This window comes from Microcaecilia unicolor, chromosome 7 (assembly GCF_901765095.1).
Source record: "Microcaecilia unicolor chromosome 7, aMicUni1.1, whole genome shotgun sequence".
In the NCBI taxonomy this organism is placed as follows: Eukaryota; Metazoa; Chordata; class Amphibia; order Gymnophiona; family Siphonopidae; genus Microcaecilia; species Microcaecilia unicolor.
The window spans coordinates 303,027,399-303,048,321 of NC_044037.1; the positions used below are offsets into that span (position 1 = coordinate 303,027,399).

The 20,923-nt window shown below is 44.2% G+C and overlaps 1 protein-coding gene across 1 annotated transcript in view; it reads left to right on the plus strand.

Annotated features, from left to right (window-relative positions):
• LOC115474056 (natural resistance-associated macrophage protein 1-like) overlaps window positions 1–20,923 on the plus strand; it is a 69,934-nt gene that overhangs the window by 27,305 nt on the left and 21,706 nt on the right. Inside the window, exons 5-9 of the mRNA XM_030209353.1 lie at window positions 1,519–1,625; window positions 15,737–15,807; window positions 16,769–16,836; window positions 17,464–17,619; window positions 18,639–18,797. Coding sequence (XP_030065213.1) covers window positions 1,519–1,625; window positions 15,737–15,807; window positions 16,769–16,836; window positions 17,464–17,619; window positions 18,639–18,797 — 561 coding nt within the window. The remainder of the gene's footprint in view (window positions 1–1,518; window positions 1,626–15,736; window positions 15,808–16,768; window positions 16,837–17,463; window positions 17,620–18,638; window positions 18,798–20,923) is intronic.

A 20,923-nucleotide genomic window follows, 5' to 3' on the forward strand; every position in this document is an offset into this window, starting at 1 on the left:
GACCTCGCTGAACTATTGTAAGAGTTACCCAGAAATAAAGAGGTGCAGGAGTTTTGGGAACTGCGTCGGCCCCGCCTTCACACACTTTCCCTCAAAATACCATTTGCCCATCTACCCGGGAGGGGGAGGGTCCTCCCAGCTCCCTCCCAGCTTTTACCCTTCTTCTGTTTCTACAATTGGAAGATTGTTCTGCCCTGGTCTCCCTCATAAACCTCTAAGCACGGACTTATGATCTACGTTCTCATTACTGGGTGAACCAGCCTAACACTTGCCCAAAATATATCAGCAACAGCAAAATTATAGGTTAAAGAGCAACAGGCAGCAGACTCTCAGTGGACTGGAGATGGCAGGGTCGGGGCTGAACGATGAAAATTGCATACAGTAATCCCAACAGTCTGGGCCAGTGATGGATCAATCTCGCTATCCAGGTCTCAGCCAGGTGACTCGAGAGCAGTGGGGACCAGGTCTCAGCCTGGTTCTCTTACAGTGATGCCAAGTAACCCAGTTCAAGGTTGGAGACTTTTTAGCCAGTTCTTGTTCTGAACTTACACCCCAGAGCAGGGTAGGATATGTAGTGCCTGATTCTGCCCATTGAATTCTGTGCTGGAAGTCCCAAAATACACTAAGAGGGGGTGGTCGGAAATCCAGGATTTTTCCAAAATCTCCAGGCTGGAACTGAGTAACTTGGCTGCTCTGTCCCTTACAGCGATGGGGCGCAGGTCTCGGCCTAGTTCTCTTACAGCGATAGGGCGCAGGTCTCGGCCTAGTTCTCTTACAGCGATGGGGGTCAGGTCTCAGCCATGTTCCCTTACAATGATGGGGGTTAGGTCTCGGCCTGGTTCCCTTACAACGATGCGGTGCAGGTCTCGGCCTGGTTCCCTTACAATGATGGGGGTTAGGTCTCAGCCTGTTTCCCTTACAGCGATGGGGCACAAGTCTCGGCCTGGTTCCCTTACAGCGATGAGGGTCAGGTCTCGGCCATGTTCCCTTACAGCAATGGGGGCTCAAGTCTCGGCCTGTTTCCCTTACAGGGATGAGGCACAGGTCTTGGCCTAGTTCTCTTACAGCGATGGGTGTCAGGTCTCGGTCATGTTCCCTTACAATGATGGGGGTCAGGTCTCGGCCATGTTCCCTTACAACGATGGGGTGCAGGTCTTGGCCTGGTTCCCTTACAGCGATGAGGGTCAGGTCTCGGCCATGTTCCCTTACAGCAATGGGGGCTCAAGTCTCGGCCTGTTTCCCTTACAGCGATGAGGCACAGGTCTCGGCCTAGTTCTCTTACAGCGATGGGGGTCAGGTCTCGGTCATGTTCCCTTACAATGATGGGGGTCAGGTCTTGGCCATGTTCCCTTACAACGATGGGGTGCAGATCTTGGCCTGGTTCCCTTACAGCGATGGGGCACAGGTCTTGGCCTAGTTCTCTTACAGCGATGGGGTGCAGGTTTTGGCCTGCTTGCCTTACAGTGATTGACAAGTCTCGACTTGCTTCCCTTTTGGTGATGGATCCCTCTTTTGCAGGTGCCACGGATCATCCTATGGATAACAATTGAGATTGCAATTATTGGTTCTGACATGCAGGAAGTGATTGGAACTGCGATCGCTTTGAACCTCCTCTCAGCTGGACGGTAAGGAGGATAATTCTATAAATTAGGTGCTGACGTTTGCGTGTCAAGTAGAAAACTGGTACAAACCCATGTAGTTGTGCACATATGTGTGTAAATGTCAAAAATCCACGTAAGCGTTATTTTGTAAATACACACATATTTCATAGGAAGGCAAAAATATGGGCAGGTCTCACCCTCATTCAATTCCTGTGGGCTTCCTCTCATTTGCCATGCAGGACATCAGACTGAAAGAAACAGAAGCCTGCGCGGCCACGTTGCTGATCTGCAAGGGCAGGCTTCTACATGGAATGTTGCTAGTGGAATAGCAACATTTCATGTAGAATCTCAAATAGTAGCAACAGAATCTCAGTAGTAGCAACATTCCATGTAGAATCTCCAATAGTAGCAACATTCCATGTAGAATGTCAAACAGTAGCAACAGAATCTCAATGGTAGCAACATTCCATCTAGAATCTCCAATAGTAGCAACAGTCCATGTAGAATCTCAAATAGGGAAAAGGAACTGGGACTTGATATACCGCCTTTCTGTGGTTTTTGCAGCTACATTCAAAGGGTTAACATATATTCAGGTACTTATTTTGTACCTGGGGCAATGGAGGGTTAAGTGACTTGTCCAGAGTCACAAGGAGCTGCAGCGGGAATCGAACCGTCTGCTGCACTAACCACTAGGCTACTCCTCCGCCCCCCCTGGAGCAGGGGGTGTCTCCCCCAGACAATCTACCTCAATGGGCCTCTTAAATTTGACCGATTATTTGGAAATATCTGGGTTAGAGTTGGTTGTACTAGCAGCTTTGTTAGTCTAGTTCTGCAATCAGACCATGATTTAGAATTTCATAATTTTTCAAAATCATAAGTGAATTACATAATAATGATGTTTCCTGATGTGGCAAAAGCTATGCAACATAAGAGGAAGTCATTTATTTGATTAAGGCCTGGAGCTTTGCAGATAAAAGGTTCTTTTTTTCCCCTTCAACTTCCGTAGCGATGTCTAGAGAATTGTAGAGAAAGTAGGCCCCCCATTTTCATTTACAGAATAGGCGCCCTCTAGCTGCTGTGCATAAGAATTGCTTTCTAATTGTCCCTTCTGTTCTTTGTTTTGCTGAGTTACAACACTGTCCTAGGAAAGGGAGCGCAGCGACGGCGGCTCTCGGAATGAACTCCTTTCTGACATAAATACAGATAATACTTAACTTCTTCATTTCCAAATCCCAAACCTAACAGGAGAGAGAATCTGAACAGGCTTTCGTGTTTCAGGTTCTGTGATACATTTCTCCAAGTTCTGTACTGCAAATTCTATTACTCACTACTGTGTCCTGCGGCCCATAAGTGAGGGTTTCTTGATTACGTAGCCCGAGGTAATAACTTGTGGAGCCTAGAATTCTGGAAACAGCAGATATTACCCTTCACCTCTGACCGCACAGTGACTCAGTGATCCAGAACAAATCTCAAACATCCCCATGATTTTCTCATCAGCTTGGTGACAACACAGATCTTCCTGCATGTCACAAGTTGGCTGCAATTCACCTTGGGCAATCGAGACAAACTAGGGGGGGGGGGGGTTAATTCCTGCCACAATGAGATGCTTTTGCTCTGCATTTTGCACTTTGTAAATAAGTTACTGAAGAGCAGTTAGAGAAAATGCCACATCCTTTCGTAGTCTCTCTTATTACCCAACTCCAAATCTTTCTTATCGCTATTCTTACGTGAGTCTCAAGGGATACTGAGTAATGGATCTGTCAGATAACCATGTCACCACCATTCAGGCTATATGTATGAGCCAGGCGTTATTTATTTATTTATTGCATTTGTATCCCACATTTTCCCACCTTTTTGCAGCCTCAATGTGGCTTACATTGTATCATTCTTGTTGGTAGATAGATTAGAAAATAGACACTTAGTGTTACATAAAGACCTTGAGTATCATAGTAGAAGATTAAAACAAGCAGATATTATAAAACAATTCTGAATATAAGTAGGAGGAGATACCTTCTACCACGCGTTGTGGCAGTGTCCAGGGGTGCGAGCATTTTGGCAGTGGGTCCGGGGGTTTCTGATCAAGCTTGGGAATAAAATTGAGGGCATGGAGGGACAGTTTTTGCTAGACCATCCAAGGGCTTTTGCCTCTTTGAACACTCCTGCAACTCTGCTATGCAGAAAGCTGAGTTTGGTAGCTCGAAAGTGTATAATGCAATATTGGACCTCTTCGGAAGCGCCCGCTTACTGGCATTGGCGTAATCAGGTGCACCTTTTAGTATCTTGGGAGGCTAGAGATTCCAAGATGTCGCCTAAACGTAGAAAACAATTTCTTCAGATATGGATGCCTTATCTTCAGATTCTAAGCCCAAGGGGTCGGAGTTTTCTTATTAATGCTTGTTGATTTTGGATGTGGAGTGGGTGGGTGGTGGTGGTGGGGGGGGGTTCCACCTCCTCTCTGTTGGAATGTAATTGTATTTTTACATGCATTGCCTGTCACCTATTATTTCTCTGTGATTACTCTGTGACCTCTGATGTGAATTACTTAGAGAGGTCACACAGCTATGCAACTTCCTGTGGGGGGCAGATGAAGCACATGCAGCACATGGAGCACATGGAGCTCATGATCTCTCCTAACCTGAGAGGATCTATGGTGGTGTGAGCATCCATTACCATCTAAGCACATGGAAGGAGCTGATAATACAAATGTATAGTAATATGTATATATAAGCCTGTCTGATTATAATCTAACTACAAACTGTGAGTAAACAGATGTTTTGTTACTTCAACTTTAAAGTGACTCAGCAGTGAATTATTCAGGGGTGAATGAGAGAGAGATGAAGAAAGAAATTAACATTTCTAAAGCTGAAGCTGTGTGTACTAAAATCTGCTAATTATTTACTACAAATAATCCAACAAAAGGGTTATGGGCCCAGGGGCCAGGAATTGAAAAAGAAGAGAAATATTACCAGGCAGAAAAAAAGGCCACATTTTTCTCTTAAGTTTTAAAGGAAAGATTCAGTCTGTCTCTCTCTCCCCCACACAGCAGACAGAAGGCTAAGAAAATGGCTGAGGGAAGAAATTCACCATTGTTCTATTCTCTCAAGGTGCCTAAATTAACTGAGTTTAATTATCAGCAGTGGGAACTAAGATTCATATGTCTCCTTCGAGCAAAAGGATTAAATATATGCTTAGACCAAGACAGAACAGCTAAAAATATGGCTGAATGGGACAATGCAAACTATTATGTGAAGTGCATGCTTTTGGAAGCTCTCTCAGAGAAACAAGCCATATTAGTGGAGGGAAAAGATACACCAAAGGACATTTTATATAAACTGAGAACTATGTATGCAACTACATATGCAAAGCAGCAACCAATTTGGTTGGCAGAGTTGAATGAAACCAAATTAAGGGATAAAAGTAAATGTAATGATCACATTATGTATCTTATGTCTTCATTTCAAAAGTTAGAACTTTCTGGAATTCCCATGTGTGATGCATTGAAAAGAGCATTTCTTTTTACCTCACTATCAAAGAAGTTTGATGTTTTTAGGTCTGTAAATGAGGCCATTGAAGGGCAATCTTTTGAACAGACAACATCAAAACTAAGGCAGGAATGCATAATAAATGATTCTGAGGAGACGTGTTCTCAAAGTCAGTCAGAGAGAAATGAAACAAATTTCTTGGCAAAGAACAGAGGAAGGCGGAGCTATGGGAAAACTCCACCCAAGGGCAAGCTGATTTGCTACTCATGTGGAAAGGAGGGACATGTATCTAAATGGTGTAAGGAAACACAAAACACTCCCTCTAGCTCACCTAAGCCAATGGAACTAAAGAATTTTCAAACCAGGAAATGTATGAAGGACAAAGATAAACACAAGGGCTTTCTAATGGCAGAAAAATCTTTGACTATGGTAAATAATAATTCAAATGAAAGTACTTGGATTTTGGATTCGGGGAGCACATGCCATTTAACCAATTGTAAGAATTTCTTTCAGGAAATGTGTCCAGAGGAAGGTATTCTTAAAACTGCAAACGCAGGGACTGCTAAGATCCAAGCAAAAGGTATTGGATTCTTAAAATGCAAAGTGTCTAGTGAAGTTAAAGAAATTCCTGTAAGTGATGTTTTGTATATTCCCCAAGCAGTTTGCAATATGCTTAGTGTATCTACATTAGATAAGAAGGGATTTGCGATTCATTTTGAAAACAGTAAGTGCACAATCTCTAAAAATGATGAAGTGTATGCTGAAGCTTTTATGCATAATGATGTTTATAAACTGAGCATTTCAGGTGAAGCCTCACATATGGCGCAAGTAAGGAAGAATGATGGTAAATGTAGTCTGGAAATCTGGCATCGCCGCCTGGGACATCGTGATTCTAAGGTGATCCAGGATCTTTACAGTAAGCAACTGGCCACCGGCATTCAGATAAGTGAAGATGCTGGTAAAATGGAGAAATGCATAGACTGTGTTACTCAAAAGGGTGTGAGACCCTCATTTCCTGCATACACAGGAAATAGGAGTAATAAAGTGCTGGACTTAATACACAGTGACTTATGTGGACCGTTTAATATCCCATCATTGGGAAATAACAGATTTGTGCTAATATTCTTGGATGATTTCTCTAGATATTGTGTGGCCTATTTGCTGAAAGAGAAAAGTCAAGTCACAGACATGCTGAAGAAATACGTAGCCATGGTGAGCAATAAATTTGAAAGAAAACCAAAGGTTCTTCAGACCGACAATGGTGGTGAGTTCACTTCACAAAGCATGCGCACATTTCTAGAACAAGAAGGCATTCAGCATATCACAACAGTAGCTTATACACCAGAGCAAAATTCTGTTGCAGAGAGAAAATTTAGGTCACTTGTGGAAATGACCAGATGTATGCTGTCAGATAGCAATCTCCCTAAAAGACTATGGGGGGAAGCCATTCTCACAGCAGTGTACCTACAAAATAGAATGCCAACTAAAGGCGCTGAGCGCACACCACATGAGACATGGCATGGTAGGAAGCCAAACCTGTCACACATAAGAACATTTGGAAGTACAGCATATGCTCATGTACCAAGCAAAGAAGGCATAAGCTGGATTCCACAACAGAAAGGGGCATTTTAGTTGGCTATGCTCCAGGACACAAAGGATATAGAATTTTGAATCTGAAAACTGGCATTGTTGGCATAAGACATGTTACATATTTTGATGAAAACAAAAGGGTTGATAAAGGCTGGATTATCCCAGATGAGCCTTATCATCCAGAATATGAAACTAGAACCATAATAGACATGCCAGTGTATATAAATGCCATACCAAGGCAGATGTCTGAAAGCAACTCATCTGTATCTAACGAGGAACAGGCAGAGGAAACAGACACAGAAAGGATCATTGAAGAAGACAGTATAGTTGGAGAAGGGGAATCAATTGGAGAAGGACTCTCAGATTTAAAGGATGCGGAAAGGTCAGACCAACCTGTTGTCAGACGCTCATCCAGGGAAAACAAAGGTGTTCCACCCCCAAGACTGTCTTACCTAACAAAGTCAGCAGAAGCTCAAGAGCCCTTAACATGGGATGAGATTGAGAAAATGCCAGCAGAAGAAGCTGCTGAATGGCGTAAAGCTGCACAAGAAGAAATTGATGCATTGGATAAAAATAATACTTGGATTCTTACAAAATTACCTCCTGGCAAGAAAGCTATAGGATGCAAATGGGTATTCAAGTTAAAAAGGAATGCACAAGGAAAAATGGAAAGGTATAAAGCCAGATTAGTGGCAAAGGGATATCTTCAAAAATATGGAGAAGATTTTGATGAAGTGTTTGCACCTGTAGTGAAACACACGACAATCAGAACACTTCTGAGCATTGCAGTCTCAAAAGGCATGCAAGTCAACCACATTGATGTGAAAACAGCGTTTCTTCACGGAGATATAACTGAAGACTTGTACATGGAACAACCAACAGGTTTCATAAATACAAAACAAAGACAGCTAGTGTGTAAATTAAACAAAGGTCTTTATGGATTAAAGCAAAGTGCAAAATGTTGGAATGAAAAATTGCATGAAATATTGACAAATTTAGAATTTAAGCAAGGTGAAGCAGATAAATGCTTGTACACTAGGTGCACAAATGGACAATATGCATACATTTTAGCTTTTGTTGATGATCTGCTCATTGCAAGCAAAAGTGAGCAAGAGTACAAGGACATTGTAAAGTGTTTAAACCACAATGTTGAGATAAAAGAACTGGGTAATGTGTCATACTATCTTGGTATAGAAATTGAGAAACAAAATGATGGTTCTTATCTTCTAAGCCAGAAGCAGAAAATAAATGAGCTTATTGAAAGTTTAGGTATGCAAGATGCCCAAGTTGTAAGCACTCCCATGATCACTGATTTTCTGAAGGATGAAACAGTAAGAGAACCTTTACCAGATAACATCCAATATAGATCAGCCATAGGTAAGCTTTTATATCTAGCTACCACATACAGGGCTGATATAGCAAATGCAGTAGGAATTTTGAGCAGAAGGGTCAGCTCACCTACCAAATCAGATTGGACTGCAGTTAAAAGGATGGTAAGGTATTTAAAGGGTACCATTGATTGTAAATTAAAGATTTCAGCCAATAGTAATCCAAAACTAATATGTTACTGTGATTCAGATTGGGCAGGGGATCATTCTGATTATAAATCCACAAGTGGATATGTGTTTATGTATGGAAATGTACAAATTTCATGGGCCAGTCATAAACAAAGTATTGTGAGTTTGTCTTCTACAGAAGCTGAATATGTGGCCGTATCGGAAGCGTGCAGAGAACTGATGTGGATTGAAAAACTTTTGCTGGATTTTGGTATAGCTGAAAAGAGACCAATCCAGATAATGGAAGATAATCAGAGCTGCATCCGACTGTCACAGAATGACAAGGTTCAGTCACGCACCAAGCACATCGCAACGAAATACCACAACGTGCGAGAGTTGGCGAAAGAAGGGGTCATCAGTCTACACTATTGTCACACCAGTGAGATGACAGCTGACATCATGACCAAACCGTTACCCAGAGAACATTTTGTGAATCTGCGTATAAAGCTTGGACTTTGTATGAATAAATAATTGCATGACAGTTATGCATGAGAAGGGGTTTGTTGGAATGTAATTGTATTTTTACATGCATTGCCTGTCACCTATTATTTCTCTGTGATTACTCTGTGACCTCTGATGTGAATTACTTAGAGAGGTCACACAGCTATGCAACTTCCTGTGGGGGGCAGATGAAGCACATGCAGCACATGGAGCACATGGAGCTCATGATCTCTCCTAACCTGAGAGGATCTATGGTGGTGTGAGCATCCATTACCATCTAAGCACATGGAAGGAGCTGATAATACAAATGTATAGTAATATGTATATATAAGCCTGTCTGATTATAATCTAACTACAAACTGTGAGTAAACAGATGTTTTGTTACTTCAACTTTAAAGTGACTCAGCAGTGAATTATTCAGGGGTGAATGAGAGAGAGATGAAGAAAGAAATTAACATTTCTAAAGCTGAAGCTGTGTGTACTAAAATCTGCTAATTATTTACTACAAATAATCCAACACTCTCTGCCCCGTAGTAAGCTGCTTTTCCTAGAGTACAGAGCTGCCAAACAGTTCTGGATTATTGGTACTGTTGTACTTCCTTGAATTAATACGGATAGCAACAGGAAGGTTCCTGAGATTTTGGTAATTGAGTGGTACAGGGGTTGGGATGGAGGGGTTGGGAAGGGGAGGGGTGGGGTGGGGTGGGGTGGGGGGGGGAATGGGCGGTTTATAAGCTGTATGGTTCATGCATTGTATCTTATTGTTTGTAAGTTGGCAATATTGAGTATGTTGTGTGTTGTGTTGCTTAACTTTGAGTTATCAATAAAATTACTTTAAACTAAAAAAAAAAAAAAAGTAGGAGGAGATATGTACAGTTACGTTTGTTGATCTTTGTGATATGCCTTGTCAAAGAGATGAGTCTTCAAAAGTTTGCGGAAGTTAGTTAGTTCATAGATCGTTTTCAAGTTACGCAGCAGCGCATTCCAGAATTGTGTGCTCAAGTAGGAAAAGGTTGACGCATGCATTAGTTTGTATTTTAGACCTTTACAGTTAGGGAAGTGAAGATTAAGGAATGTGCGGGATGATCTTTTGGCATTCCTGGTCGGTAAGTCTATCAGGTCTGACATGTAGGCTGGGGCGTCTCCGTGGATGATTTTATGAACTAGGGAACATATCTTGAACGTGATGCGTTCTTTAAGTGGGAGCCAGTGCAAGTTTTCTCGTAGGGGTTTAGCACTTTCATATTTTGTTTTTCCGAATATGAGTCTGGCTGCGGTGTTCTCGGCTGTCTGAAGTTTCTTGATTATTTGCTCTTTGCAGCCAGCGTAGAGTGCGTTGCAGTAATCTAGGTGACTGAGCACCATTGATTGCACTATTCTTATGGTGGGCATGTATTCCTCATTGATCCATGCTTTTAATATTTAAACTTTCACCAATTATTTTAATCTCAAATATTTTATCTTATAATAAAAGTCCACTTAGCTTAAGTTATCTGAATCTTCCATTCTTTATTCTTTTTTATATATCTTTTTCTTATGTGAATTGAGTTCGGAGACATTCAATAAACCGACATGAACTCATGTTTCGCACAAACTGCTGTATCAAGGTACATCTTCTCTACGTGAGCTGGAAAAATATCCATGAATTCATGGCGGTTTATTGAATGTCTCCGAACTCATTTCACATAAGAAAAAGATATATAAAAAAGAATAAAGAATGGAAGATTCAGATAAGTTAAGCTAAGTGGACTTTTATTATAAGATAAAGTATTTGAGATTAAAATAATTGGTGAAAGTTTAAATATTAAAAGCATGGATCAATGAGCAATACATGCCCACCATAAGAATAATGCCTGGCTCATACATATAGCCTGAATGGTGGTGACATGGTTATCTGACAGATCCATTACTCAGTATCCCTTGAGACTCACGTAAGAATAGTGATAAGAAAGATTTGGAGTTGGGTAATAAGAGAGATTGTTTATGAAGAACCCCCTCCATTAAATATAACACTGATACCGGGCTTAATAGATGAGTGGAGGAGTGGCCTAGTGGTTAGGGTGGTGGACTTTGGTCCTGAGGAACTGAGTTTGATTCCCACTTCAGGCACAGGCAGCTCCTTGTGACTCAGGGCAAGTCACTTAACCCTCCATTGCCCCATGTAAGCCGCATTGAGCCTGCCATGAGTGGGAAAGCGCGGGGTACAAATGTAACAAAAATAAAATAGATACTATTGGAGATTCTACATGGAATGTTGCTACTATTGGAGATTCTACATAGAATGTTGCTCTTCCACTAGCAACATTCCATGTAGAAGGCTGCACAGGCTTCTGTTTCTGTGAGTCTGACGTCCTGCACGTACGTGCAGGACGTCAGGCTCGCAGAAGCCTGCGTGGCCACATTGGTGATCTGCCGACTTCTACATGGAATGTTGCTAGTGGAATAGCAACATTCCATGTAGAATCTCAAATAGTAGCAACAGTGGAAGAGTAGCCTAGTGGTTAGGGTGGTGGACTTTGGTCCTGAGGAACTGAGTTCGATTCCCACTTCAGGCACAGGCACTTCCTTTTGACTCCTTGTGACTCTGGGCAAGTCACTTAACCCTCCATTGCCCCATGTAAGCCGCATTGAGCCTGCCCATGAGTGGGAAAGCGCAAAAAAAAAAAAAATCTACATCCTTAAGTATTGCCATACTGGGACAGACCGAAGGTCCATCAAGCCCAGTATCCTGTTTCCAACAGTGGCCAATCCAGGTCACAAGTACCAAAGCGGTACAATACATTTTATGCTGCTTATCCTAGAAATAAGCAGTGGATTTCCCCAAGTCCATTTTAATAATGGCTTATTGACTTTTCTTTAAGGAAGCTATCCACATCTTTTTTAAACCCCACTAAGCTAACTGCTTTTACCACATTCCCTGGCAATGAATTTCAGAGTTTAATCACATGTTGAGTGAAAAAATATTTTCTCCGATTCATTTTAAATTTACTACTTTCTAGCTTCATGTCATGCCCCCTAGTCCTAGTATTTTTGAAAAGAGTAAACAAGCGATTCACATCTACCCATTCCACTCCACTCATTATTTTATAGACCTCTATCATATCTCCCCACAGCTGCCTTTTCTCCAAGCTGAAGAGCCCTAGCCGCTTTAGCCTTTCCTCATAGGGAAGTCGTCCCATTCCCTTTATGATTTTTGTCTCCCTTCTCTGTAACATAATATAGTAACATAGTAAATGATGGCAGATAAAGACCTGAACAGTCCATCCAGTCTGCCCAATTGTCACACTCCAATAAATCTTCTTTGAGATGCGGTGACCAGAATTGAACACAATATTTGAGGTGCAGTCGTACCATGGAGTGATACAAAGGCATTATAACGTCCTCATTTTTGTTTTCCACTCCTTTCCTAATAATACCTAACATTCTATTTGCTTTCTTAGCCACCGCCACACACTGAGCAGAGGGTTTCAATGCATCATCAAAGATGACACCTAGATCCCTTTTCTGGTCAGTGACTCCTAATGTGGAACTTTGCCTTACGTAGCTATAATTTGGGTTCCTCTTTCCCACATGCATCACTTTGCACTTGCTCACATTAAATGTCTCATAAGGTCCTCTTGTAATTTTTCACAATCCTCTTGCAATTTAGCAACTTTGAATAACTTTGTGTCGTCAGCAAATTTAATTACCTCACTAGTTACTCCCATCTCTAAGATCATTTATAAATATGTTAAAAAGCAGCAGTCCCAGCACAGACCCCTGGGGAACCCCACTAACTACCCTTCTCCATTGAGAATACTGACCATTTAACCCCACTCTGTTTTCTATCTTTTAACCAGTTTTTAATCCACAATAGAGTACTACCTCCTATCCCATGACTCTCCAATTTCCTCTGGAGTCTTTCATGAGGTACTTTGTCAAACGCCTTCTGAAAATCCAGATACACAATATCAACCGGCTCACCTTTATCCACATGTTTGTTCACCCCTTCAATGAAATGTAATAGATTGGTGAGGCAAGATTTCCCTTCACTAAATCCATGTTGGCTTTGTCTCATTTTTTGAATATGCTCTGTAATTGTGTTCTGTTTTACTGTTCTCGGATCTTGCCAGGTACTTGTGACCTGAATTGGCCACTGTTAGAAACAGGATACTGGGCTTGATGGATCTTCGGTCTGTCCCAGTATGGCAACGCTTATGTTCTTTGTGTTTACTGATTCACTTTTTCAGTCAAACATCAATCTCTATCTTTTTGACCTTCCTATATCCCCGGTTTCCTCTCTTAATTATCTTGGTGTCTGGTTTGCCTCTGAACTTGCATTTAGAAGACAAATTTCTGAAGTGGTTAAATCTGGTTTCACAATTCTACATACTCATTGTGTTTTGCACAATAATCTAGACTCCTCTGCCCTACACATACCTTGTCACGCATTCTTTACCCCTGGCCTGGACTATTGTAATGTTGATTATGCTGGTTTTTGCCTATTTCTTGGACTAAATGCCTTCAAACTCTTCGGAACATGACTGCCAGGGCTAAGAATTCGAATCACATTATACCCCTTCATTCTCATCTATGTTGGCTTTCTGTTCATTACCCAATCCTATTCAATATACTCCTTTTGACACACAAAGCTTAGCATTTGGGCAAAGCCTTGTATCTATCTGTTCTTACGATTCCATACACACTATTGCGCTCCGTCCGTTCTCTAGATTCAAACTGTTTAGCTCTCCCGGGTCCTAAAATGACACAATATGACTCCACCTGTCATTCAGCTTCCTTTTTTCTTTCACCAAAAACCTGGAATCATCTCCCCCCTCACATACATAACGAGCCTTTATTACCTACAATTGAGGCTTTATAGACGACCCATTTCTTTACTATTACCATGAATCCCATGTCATGAACCTTTTTAATTTTGAATCATACACCGCTTAGATCTGCTTACCAGAATTAACAGTATAGAAAGTTTACCATAAGCAGCTTAACGCTGGTCACCCCCAGTTCTAAGCATGCCTGGAGTCTGAATACAGTTTTCTGAAAGACACCAGTGGACAGAGGCCATCGCTCACCCCTCAATCCATCTACATTCTAGGACAGTGAGGCTCAAAACACTCGCATCCATTCATCCATACTCAGTAGCAATACCCTGAAACCACAAGATTGGTTCTAGTGTGCCAGAGACATATTTGTTTAACTCTGTTAACATTGAAAACATTATCAGGGGCATTTTCGAAAGAGAAGGGCGCCCATCTTCCGACACAAATCGGGAGATGGGCGTCCTTCTCTCAGCGTCGCCCAAATCAACATAATTGAAAGCCGATTTTGGGCGTCCTCAACTGCAGTCCGTCACGGGGATGACCAAAGTTCATGGGGGGTGTCGGAGGCATAGCGAAGGCGGGACTGAGGCGTGCTTAAGAGATGGGGGTCCTTGGACGATAATGGAAAAAAGAAGGGCGTCCCTGACGAGCATTTGGTCGACTTTACTTGGTCCACTTTATTTCACGACCAAGCCTCCATAAGGTGCCCAAACTGACCAGATGATCACAGGAAGGAATTGGGGGATGACCTCCCCTTACTCCCCCAGTGGTCACCAACCCCCTCCCACCCAAAAAAAAAATTAAAAAATATTTTTTGCCAGCCTCAAATATCATACCCAGCTCCATGACAGCAGTATGCAGGTCCCTGGAGGAGTTTTAGTGGGTGTAGTGCACTTCAGGCAGGCGGACCCAGGCCCATCCCCCCCCACCTGTTACACTAGTGCTCGTAAATGTGAGCCCTTCAAAACTCACCCGAAACCCACTGTACCCACATGTAGGTGCCCCCTTCACTCCTTAGGGCTATGGTAGTGGTGTACAGTTGTGGGGAGTGGGTTTTTTTTTGGGGGGGGAGGTTGGGGGCTCAGCACCCAAGGTAAGGGAGCTATGCACCTGGGAGCAATTTGTGAAGTCCACTGCAGTGCCCCCTAGGGTGCCCGGTTGGTGTCCTGGCATTTCAGGGGGACCAGTGCACTATGAATGCTGGCTCCTCCCATGACCAAATGGCTTGGATTTGGTCATTTTTGAGATGGGCGTCCTCGGTTTCCATTATGGCCGAAAACCGGGGACGACCATCTTTAAGTTTGCCCAAATCTCAACATTTAGGTCGACCATCTGTAAGGTCAACCTAAATGTTGAGATTTGGGCGTCCCTGACTGTATTATCGAAATGAAAGATGGACGCCCATCTAGTTTCGATAATAGCGGTTTCCCCACCCCTTCGCCGGGACGTCCTTAGAGATGGGCGCCCTTAGAGATAGTCGTCCCCATTCGATTATGCCCCTCTATGTTTCCTCCACATGGTTTTGTTGATAACATATTACGAGCGTGCTCCAAGCTCAAGTACTTTTCTCTCAAACATTCTGCGTTTTGTTAGAATATCCAGTATATTTACTTTCTTGGGTTTCATTTTTAGTATCTGAGAATTGTTCCATAAAAGGGTGGAGTGGGGGGGGGGGGGGGGGAGGGAGAAAACACCTAATCTCCGGAAAAACCCACAGAACACCAGCACAATTTCTGAATAATGGCCAACATGGGTTAGAAGGACTCACTTGTGTCCATAGACGTCTTCAGTACAACCCTCGCCACAATCAGAATTGGATTCTTCTACGGGGTTGGCCAGATCATTAGGCAAGACTAGGTGGTCACCTAGGGCAGCGGCTTCTGAAGGGCAGCAAAGGGCAGCTGCTGTCAAACCAACATCATAGATCCCGACAGCCAGTCAAACTGAAAGATCCATCAGTGTAAAACCTGTATAACAAAATTTCTTATTTAAAAGCATGGTGTCCAATGATGTGTGTTTATACAATTGTTGTAAGGTGGTCATGACTGTAGAGTTTATTTATCATGAAGGTGGAGTGGATCTGAAAATTAATTGAGGGGGTGTAGGACTGAAGATTCACCTTGCATTCCCAATCCTCTTGCCCCGGCCCTGCTGTTCCAGGACTTTCTTTTATCATATGCCCCTGGTTGGTGAGTGAGGGTCTTGGAAGGCAGATAAAGTGATGTCTTCTGTTCCTCTCTCTCTTGCAGGATTCCTCTCTGGGGAGGGGTTCTCATCACTATTGTCGATACATTAGTGTTTCTATTCCTCGATAAATATGGTGAGTGAGTCTATGTAATCCTCCATACTGGAGGGAATGGGGCACATTATGGCACGGTTAGGACAATGACCACATGAAACATATGAAAGTGCTTCAGCATGAGAAGGACAAAGCATAAGTGATGTTATACTGAGTAGATGAGGTAAGGGTTAGGGGAGTTTCTGCTCTGCTTGGGACTTTACCCATATCTACCTTGAACTACCCCTTCTGTACTATCCTGCATCTTCACATCTACCTCACCATAGCCCCATCCTCTTCACTGTCACATACCTCACCATACCCCCACCCTCACCGTCACACCTTTATCACCCTTCCTTCCCCAGTCACATACCTCATCTATCCCCACCTTCACCCTTACACCTTCCTAACCCTTCCCCATCCCCCCACTTTCATCTGCCTCACCATACCCCCTCACACCTTCCTCACTTTTCCTCCATCCTCACCACTCTTACCCGCCTCCATGTACCCCCATCCTACCACTTTCATACTATCCTCCTCACTGTCATCTACTCACGCCGCTGCTTTGATTGCAATACATTAGATTGTATTGAAAGTTCTTTAATAGTTGAACATTATATAATTGACAGAGTTCAATAATAGATACTTTTAGGAAACCTCTGAGAGCGTCCTAGCATGTTATGCTCTTACAGGAAACTGAAGGGAGCTAAATTGGCTTTCATACACCTTTGGATTTTGGGATGGAAGAATAACTTGGCTTCAGACAGTCTTGTTCACTTAAATCGAACATGATGGAGGCCATCTTGAGGTCACAGCCTATCGTTCAATTAAAGGGGTCTTCAGCCCTTTCATAACATAACATGCAAGTGGTTAACAAGGAGTTTCAACGGGATAAAACTCTCCATTTTTGAGAAATAAATGGAGAAAGTCAGCTCAGCCTTTTCAGAATGAAAACAAGTTGAGTAATGTATTGCCTGTTCCTTCCCTCTCGTTCTCACTATAGGTCTTCGGAAACTGGAAGCCTTCTTTGGTCTCCTCATCACCATCATGGCTTTGACCTTTGGCTATGAGGTAATGACACAAGATGACCCACTTCTTAACTCATTTGTTGTATGCGTCTTCCATAGAGGACTGTTGGGGAGTTGATACCTGTACAGCCATGGAGAAGGGGGAGGGGGTTCTCCCCATGTCTCTGACAGTCTTGCAATACAAACTGGCTTCCCTGCGGCTGAGAGCTGGAAGGGAAACTCCTCCAGATCACAGCTGTTCCGTGGTCTCCTTCTCCTGGACTCTCCCTCAGAATCATGACACAGCATGGCGTGCCCAAACTGTTCTCCATCTTACTGCTATTTGCCTCCTGGAAACGCACACCTGCTGGGCGGGGGGAGCTCATTCTCTCCAGGAGTAAATGAGATGCTGTGCTTGATGGTTCAGTGCTGACTGAGATATGTTCTTGTAATAGGCTTTATCTGGATCTGGTAGTGAAAGGGAGGGGGGAGGCTTGTTTTACTCCATAGAGATACAAGAGCTTGAAGGTAGGAAGTAATGTTTTGCCAGAGGCAGAGTAGACTGGGAATAATTCTTCTCCAAAGACAGTTCCAGTTATACCAGTATATACTTAAGACAGTTCATTCAGACACATCCTGGAGGTTCATGAAGGAAAGACATTCTGAATCAGGATTTCCGTTTTGTTTGCAGTATGTGATGGTGAAACCTGACCAGAAGGAGGTGCTGAAGGGTATGTTCTTTCCCTACTGTGATAACTGCGGTTCTCCAGAGCTCCTGCAAGCTGTGGGTATCATTGGAGCCATTATCATGCCCCACAACATCTTCCTGCACTCATCTCTGGTGAAGGTAAGGTGAAATCTCTCGAGCTAACCGTATGTCCTCAACAGGGAAGTGCAGAGTACTTTGAAGGGCTGTGCAGGACACAGATCTGATTCCTGGATTAGATCCTGCTGCTCAGGTCAACAGCCACCATCCCTGGGAAGGAGGCTGACTCTACAAGTACAATTTCCTGGCTAGTTCAGCAAAGTGAAGAGGGAGCTGCACTCCCTGGCCTGTACCCACTGGTGAAACTGAAGTACATAAGAACATAAGAATAGCCATACTGGCTCAGACCAATGGTTCATATAGCCCAGTATCAGTGGCATACCAAGGGGGGGCGGTGGGGGCGGTCCGCCCCGGGTGCATGCCGCTGGGGGGGGGGGATGTCACGCGCCTGTCCGTTACGTTCGTTCTGTGCTTCCTCTGCCCCGGAACAGGTTACTTCCTGTTCCGGGGCAGAAGGAACATGGAAACGAATGAAGCGGACAGGTGTGCGGCACCCCCCCCCCCAGCGGCATGCACCCGGGGGGGGGTTCTTTCGCTGGGGGGTGTCCTTTCGCTGGAGGGGGCGCGCTGCACCCGGGGGGCGGGGCGCATCCGCAATCAGTCCTGGGTGTCAGTCCCCCTAGGAACACCACTGCCCATTATTCCATGCTACCAATCCCGGAGCAAATAATGGCTTCCCCCATGTCCATCTCAATAACAGACTAAGGACTCTGCATTTTGCTGGAGTTTCCTCTGGTATTTTCAGCCCCTCCACCCTCTGCAGTTTGCTGGGGTCTTCTCTGCTGTTTTCGCTCTCTGCATTGTACTTGTCTGCTGTTTGCATCCCCTCCATGTTCTGTATTTTGCTGGTGCTTCTGGCTGAGAATTAAAATGATACAGTGAATTCCTGCCTAATCCATTTGAAATGAAATATCTTGCAGGTTGTGTCCAGGATCTCTGCTGGGTTCTTCACGGCTGCATCCAAAGGACACTAGCGATCACAGAATGTGGTCAGGCAATTTATTTCTGTAAACTGAATCTTTCCTCTGTTCTCCCTGCAGTCCCGCGTTGTGGAGCGATCTAAGAAGCAGGAAGTAAGGGAAGCAAACCTGTACTTTATGATTGAGTCCAGCATTGCGCTCTTTGTCTCGTTCCTCATCAACCTCTTTGTCATGGCAGTGTTTGCAGAAGCTTTCTACCAGAAAACCAACAGGGACGCGGTATGTACCACAGGAGCGCCACTAGAACACACTGTACACCATCAGAGACACAAAGAGGGGCGTTTTCAAAAGAAACGTCCAAGTTGCGATTTGGACGTCCTTGCAAAACGTCCCAATCCAGGGATGGGAAAACCCGTATTTTCAAAACAAGATGGACGTTCATCTTTCGTTTCGAAAAAACCATCAGAGACGTCCAAATCCTTAAATTAGGACAACCCTGGATTTGGTCATCCCTAGACATGGACGTTTCTGACTTTTGGCGATTTTCAAAACCAAAGACGTCCATGTCAAAAATGTCCAAATGCAAGCCATTTGGTTGTGGGAGGAGCCAGCATTTGTAGTGCACTGGTCCCCTTGACATGCCATTACAGCAATTGGGCACCCTAGGGGGCACTGAAGTGGACTTCATAAAATGCTCCCAGAAACATAACTCCCTTACCTTGTGTGCTGAGCCCCCCAAACCCCACTACCCACAACTGTACACCACTACCATTGCCCTTACGGGTGAAGGGGGCACCTATATATGGGTACAGTGGGGTTTGTGGTGGGTTTTGGAGAGCTCGCTGTAACAGGTAGGGAGGGTATGGGCCTGGGTCTGCCTGTCTGAAGTGCACTGCGGTACCCACTAAAACTGCTCCAGGGACCTGCATGCACTGTCATGGACCTGAGTATGACATCTGAGGCTGGCACGACATATTTTTAAAGATGTTTTTTAAGGGTGGGAGGGGGTTAGTGACCACTGGGGGAGTAACGGGAGGTCATCCCTGATTCTCTCCGGTGGTCATCTGGTCATTTTGTGCACCTTTTTGTGCCTTAGTCATAAGAAAAACAGGTCCGGGTGAAACGTCCAAGCAGTGGCATAGCCACAGGTGGGCCTGGGTGGGCCAGGGCCCACCCACTTAGGGCTCAGGCCCACCCAACAGTAGCACACATTTAGTGGTGGCTGGTGGGGATGGCTGGTGGGGATCCCAAGTTCCACCAGCTGAAGACTTCCCCCTGATGGTAATGAAAATGCTATTCTCCACGATACTGGCACCTGCGCATGCTCAGTTTTCAGCGCATCCCTGCTGCAGACTGCCAAGGCAGAAAGAAACATTTTCCCGTCATCTGAAATATTTTTTTGGTGGTGGTGGTGGGGGGGGGGAACACTTGGTGCCCACCCACTTCTTGCCTAGGCCCACCCAAAATCTGTTGTCTGGCTACGCCTCTGCGTCCAAGTGTTCGTCAGGGACGTCCTTGTTTTTTTTTATTATGGGGCATGCCCAAGTCCCGCCTTCGCTACGTTTCCGACACGCCCCCTTGAACTTTGGCCGGCCTTGCGATGGAGTGCAGTTGGAGACGTCCTAAATCGGGTTTCGATTATACCGATTTGGACATCCCTGGGAGAAGGACGTCCAAAGATGCATGTCCTTCTCTTTCAAAAATGAGCCTAAAAATGTACCACTGGAGGGCCTCAGACACCCCCAGGACACATTGTAGATCATCAGAGAAACTTCTGTACCACAGGAGTGCCACAAACCCCCTTACCATTACTGCATACCATTAGAGACACACCGTGTAGTACAAGTGCCACCATTCCTCAGAATCTGCGCTGGGGATAATTCTCTTCAGGTCACCTAAAGTTAGCGCACAGCAATCTGGCTCCTAAGTACGAATTCTATATTGGCAAATGCACGCTGAATTGCAATAATAAAGTAGTATAGCCCACAGTTCTGTACCTAACTTTAGGTGCGAGTACGAATGCCAGCTGAAAGTCTGCTGTAAATGCTGGTAACTGCTAATATTCTGTAATCCATGCATGTAAGGGCCAGGCGCGTCTCTGACCCTCCTTGCAGTTCTGTAGTTTAGATTTTGTGCCCACAATTTGTAGAATATCAATCAGGGGTGTAGCCAGACACCCAATTTTGGGTGGGCCTGGGCCCAAGATGGGTGGGCAGAAAAACTCCGCCCTGTCCCACAAGTGATTTGGTCTCTCACTCTCTTGCCTGCATGCCATATAGTCTCTCAAACATCCCCCCTCTCCCGCATACCTTTTAAATAGCAGATTTTCACCGGCAGCGAGCAGCAACTAATACACACACAGCTCATGTTGGCCCCACAGCCTTCCCTCCGATGCAACTTCCTGT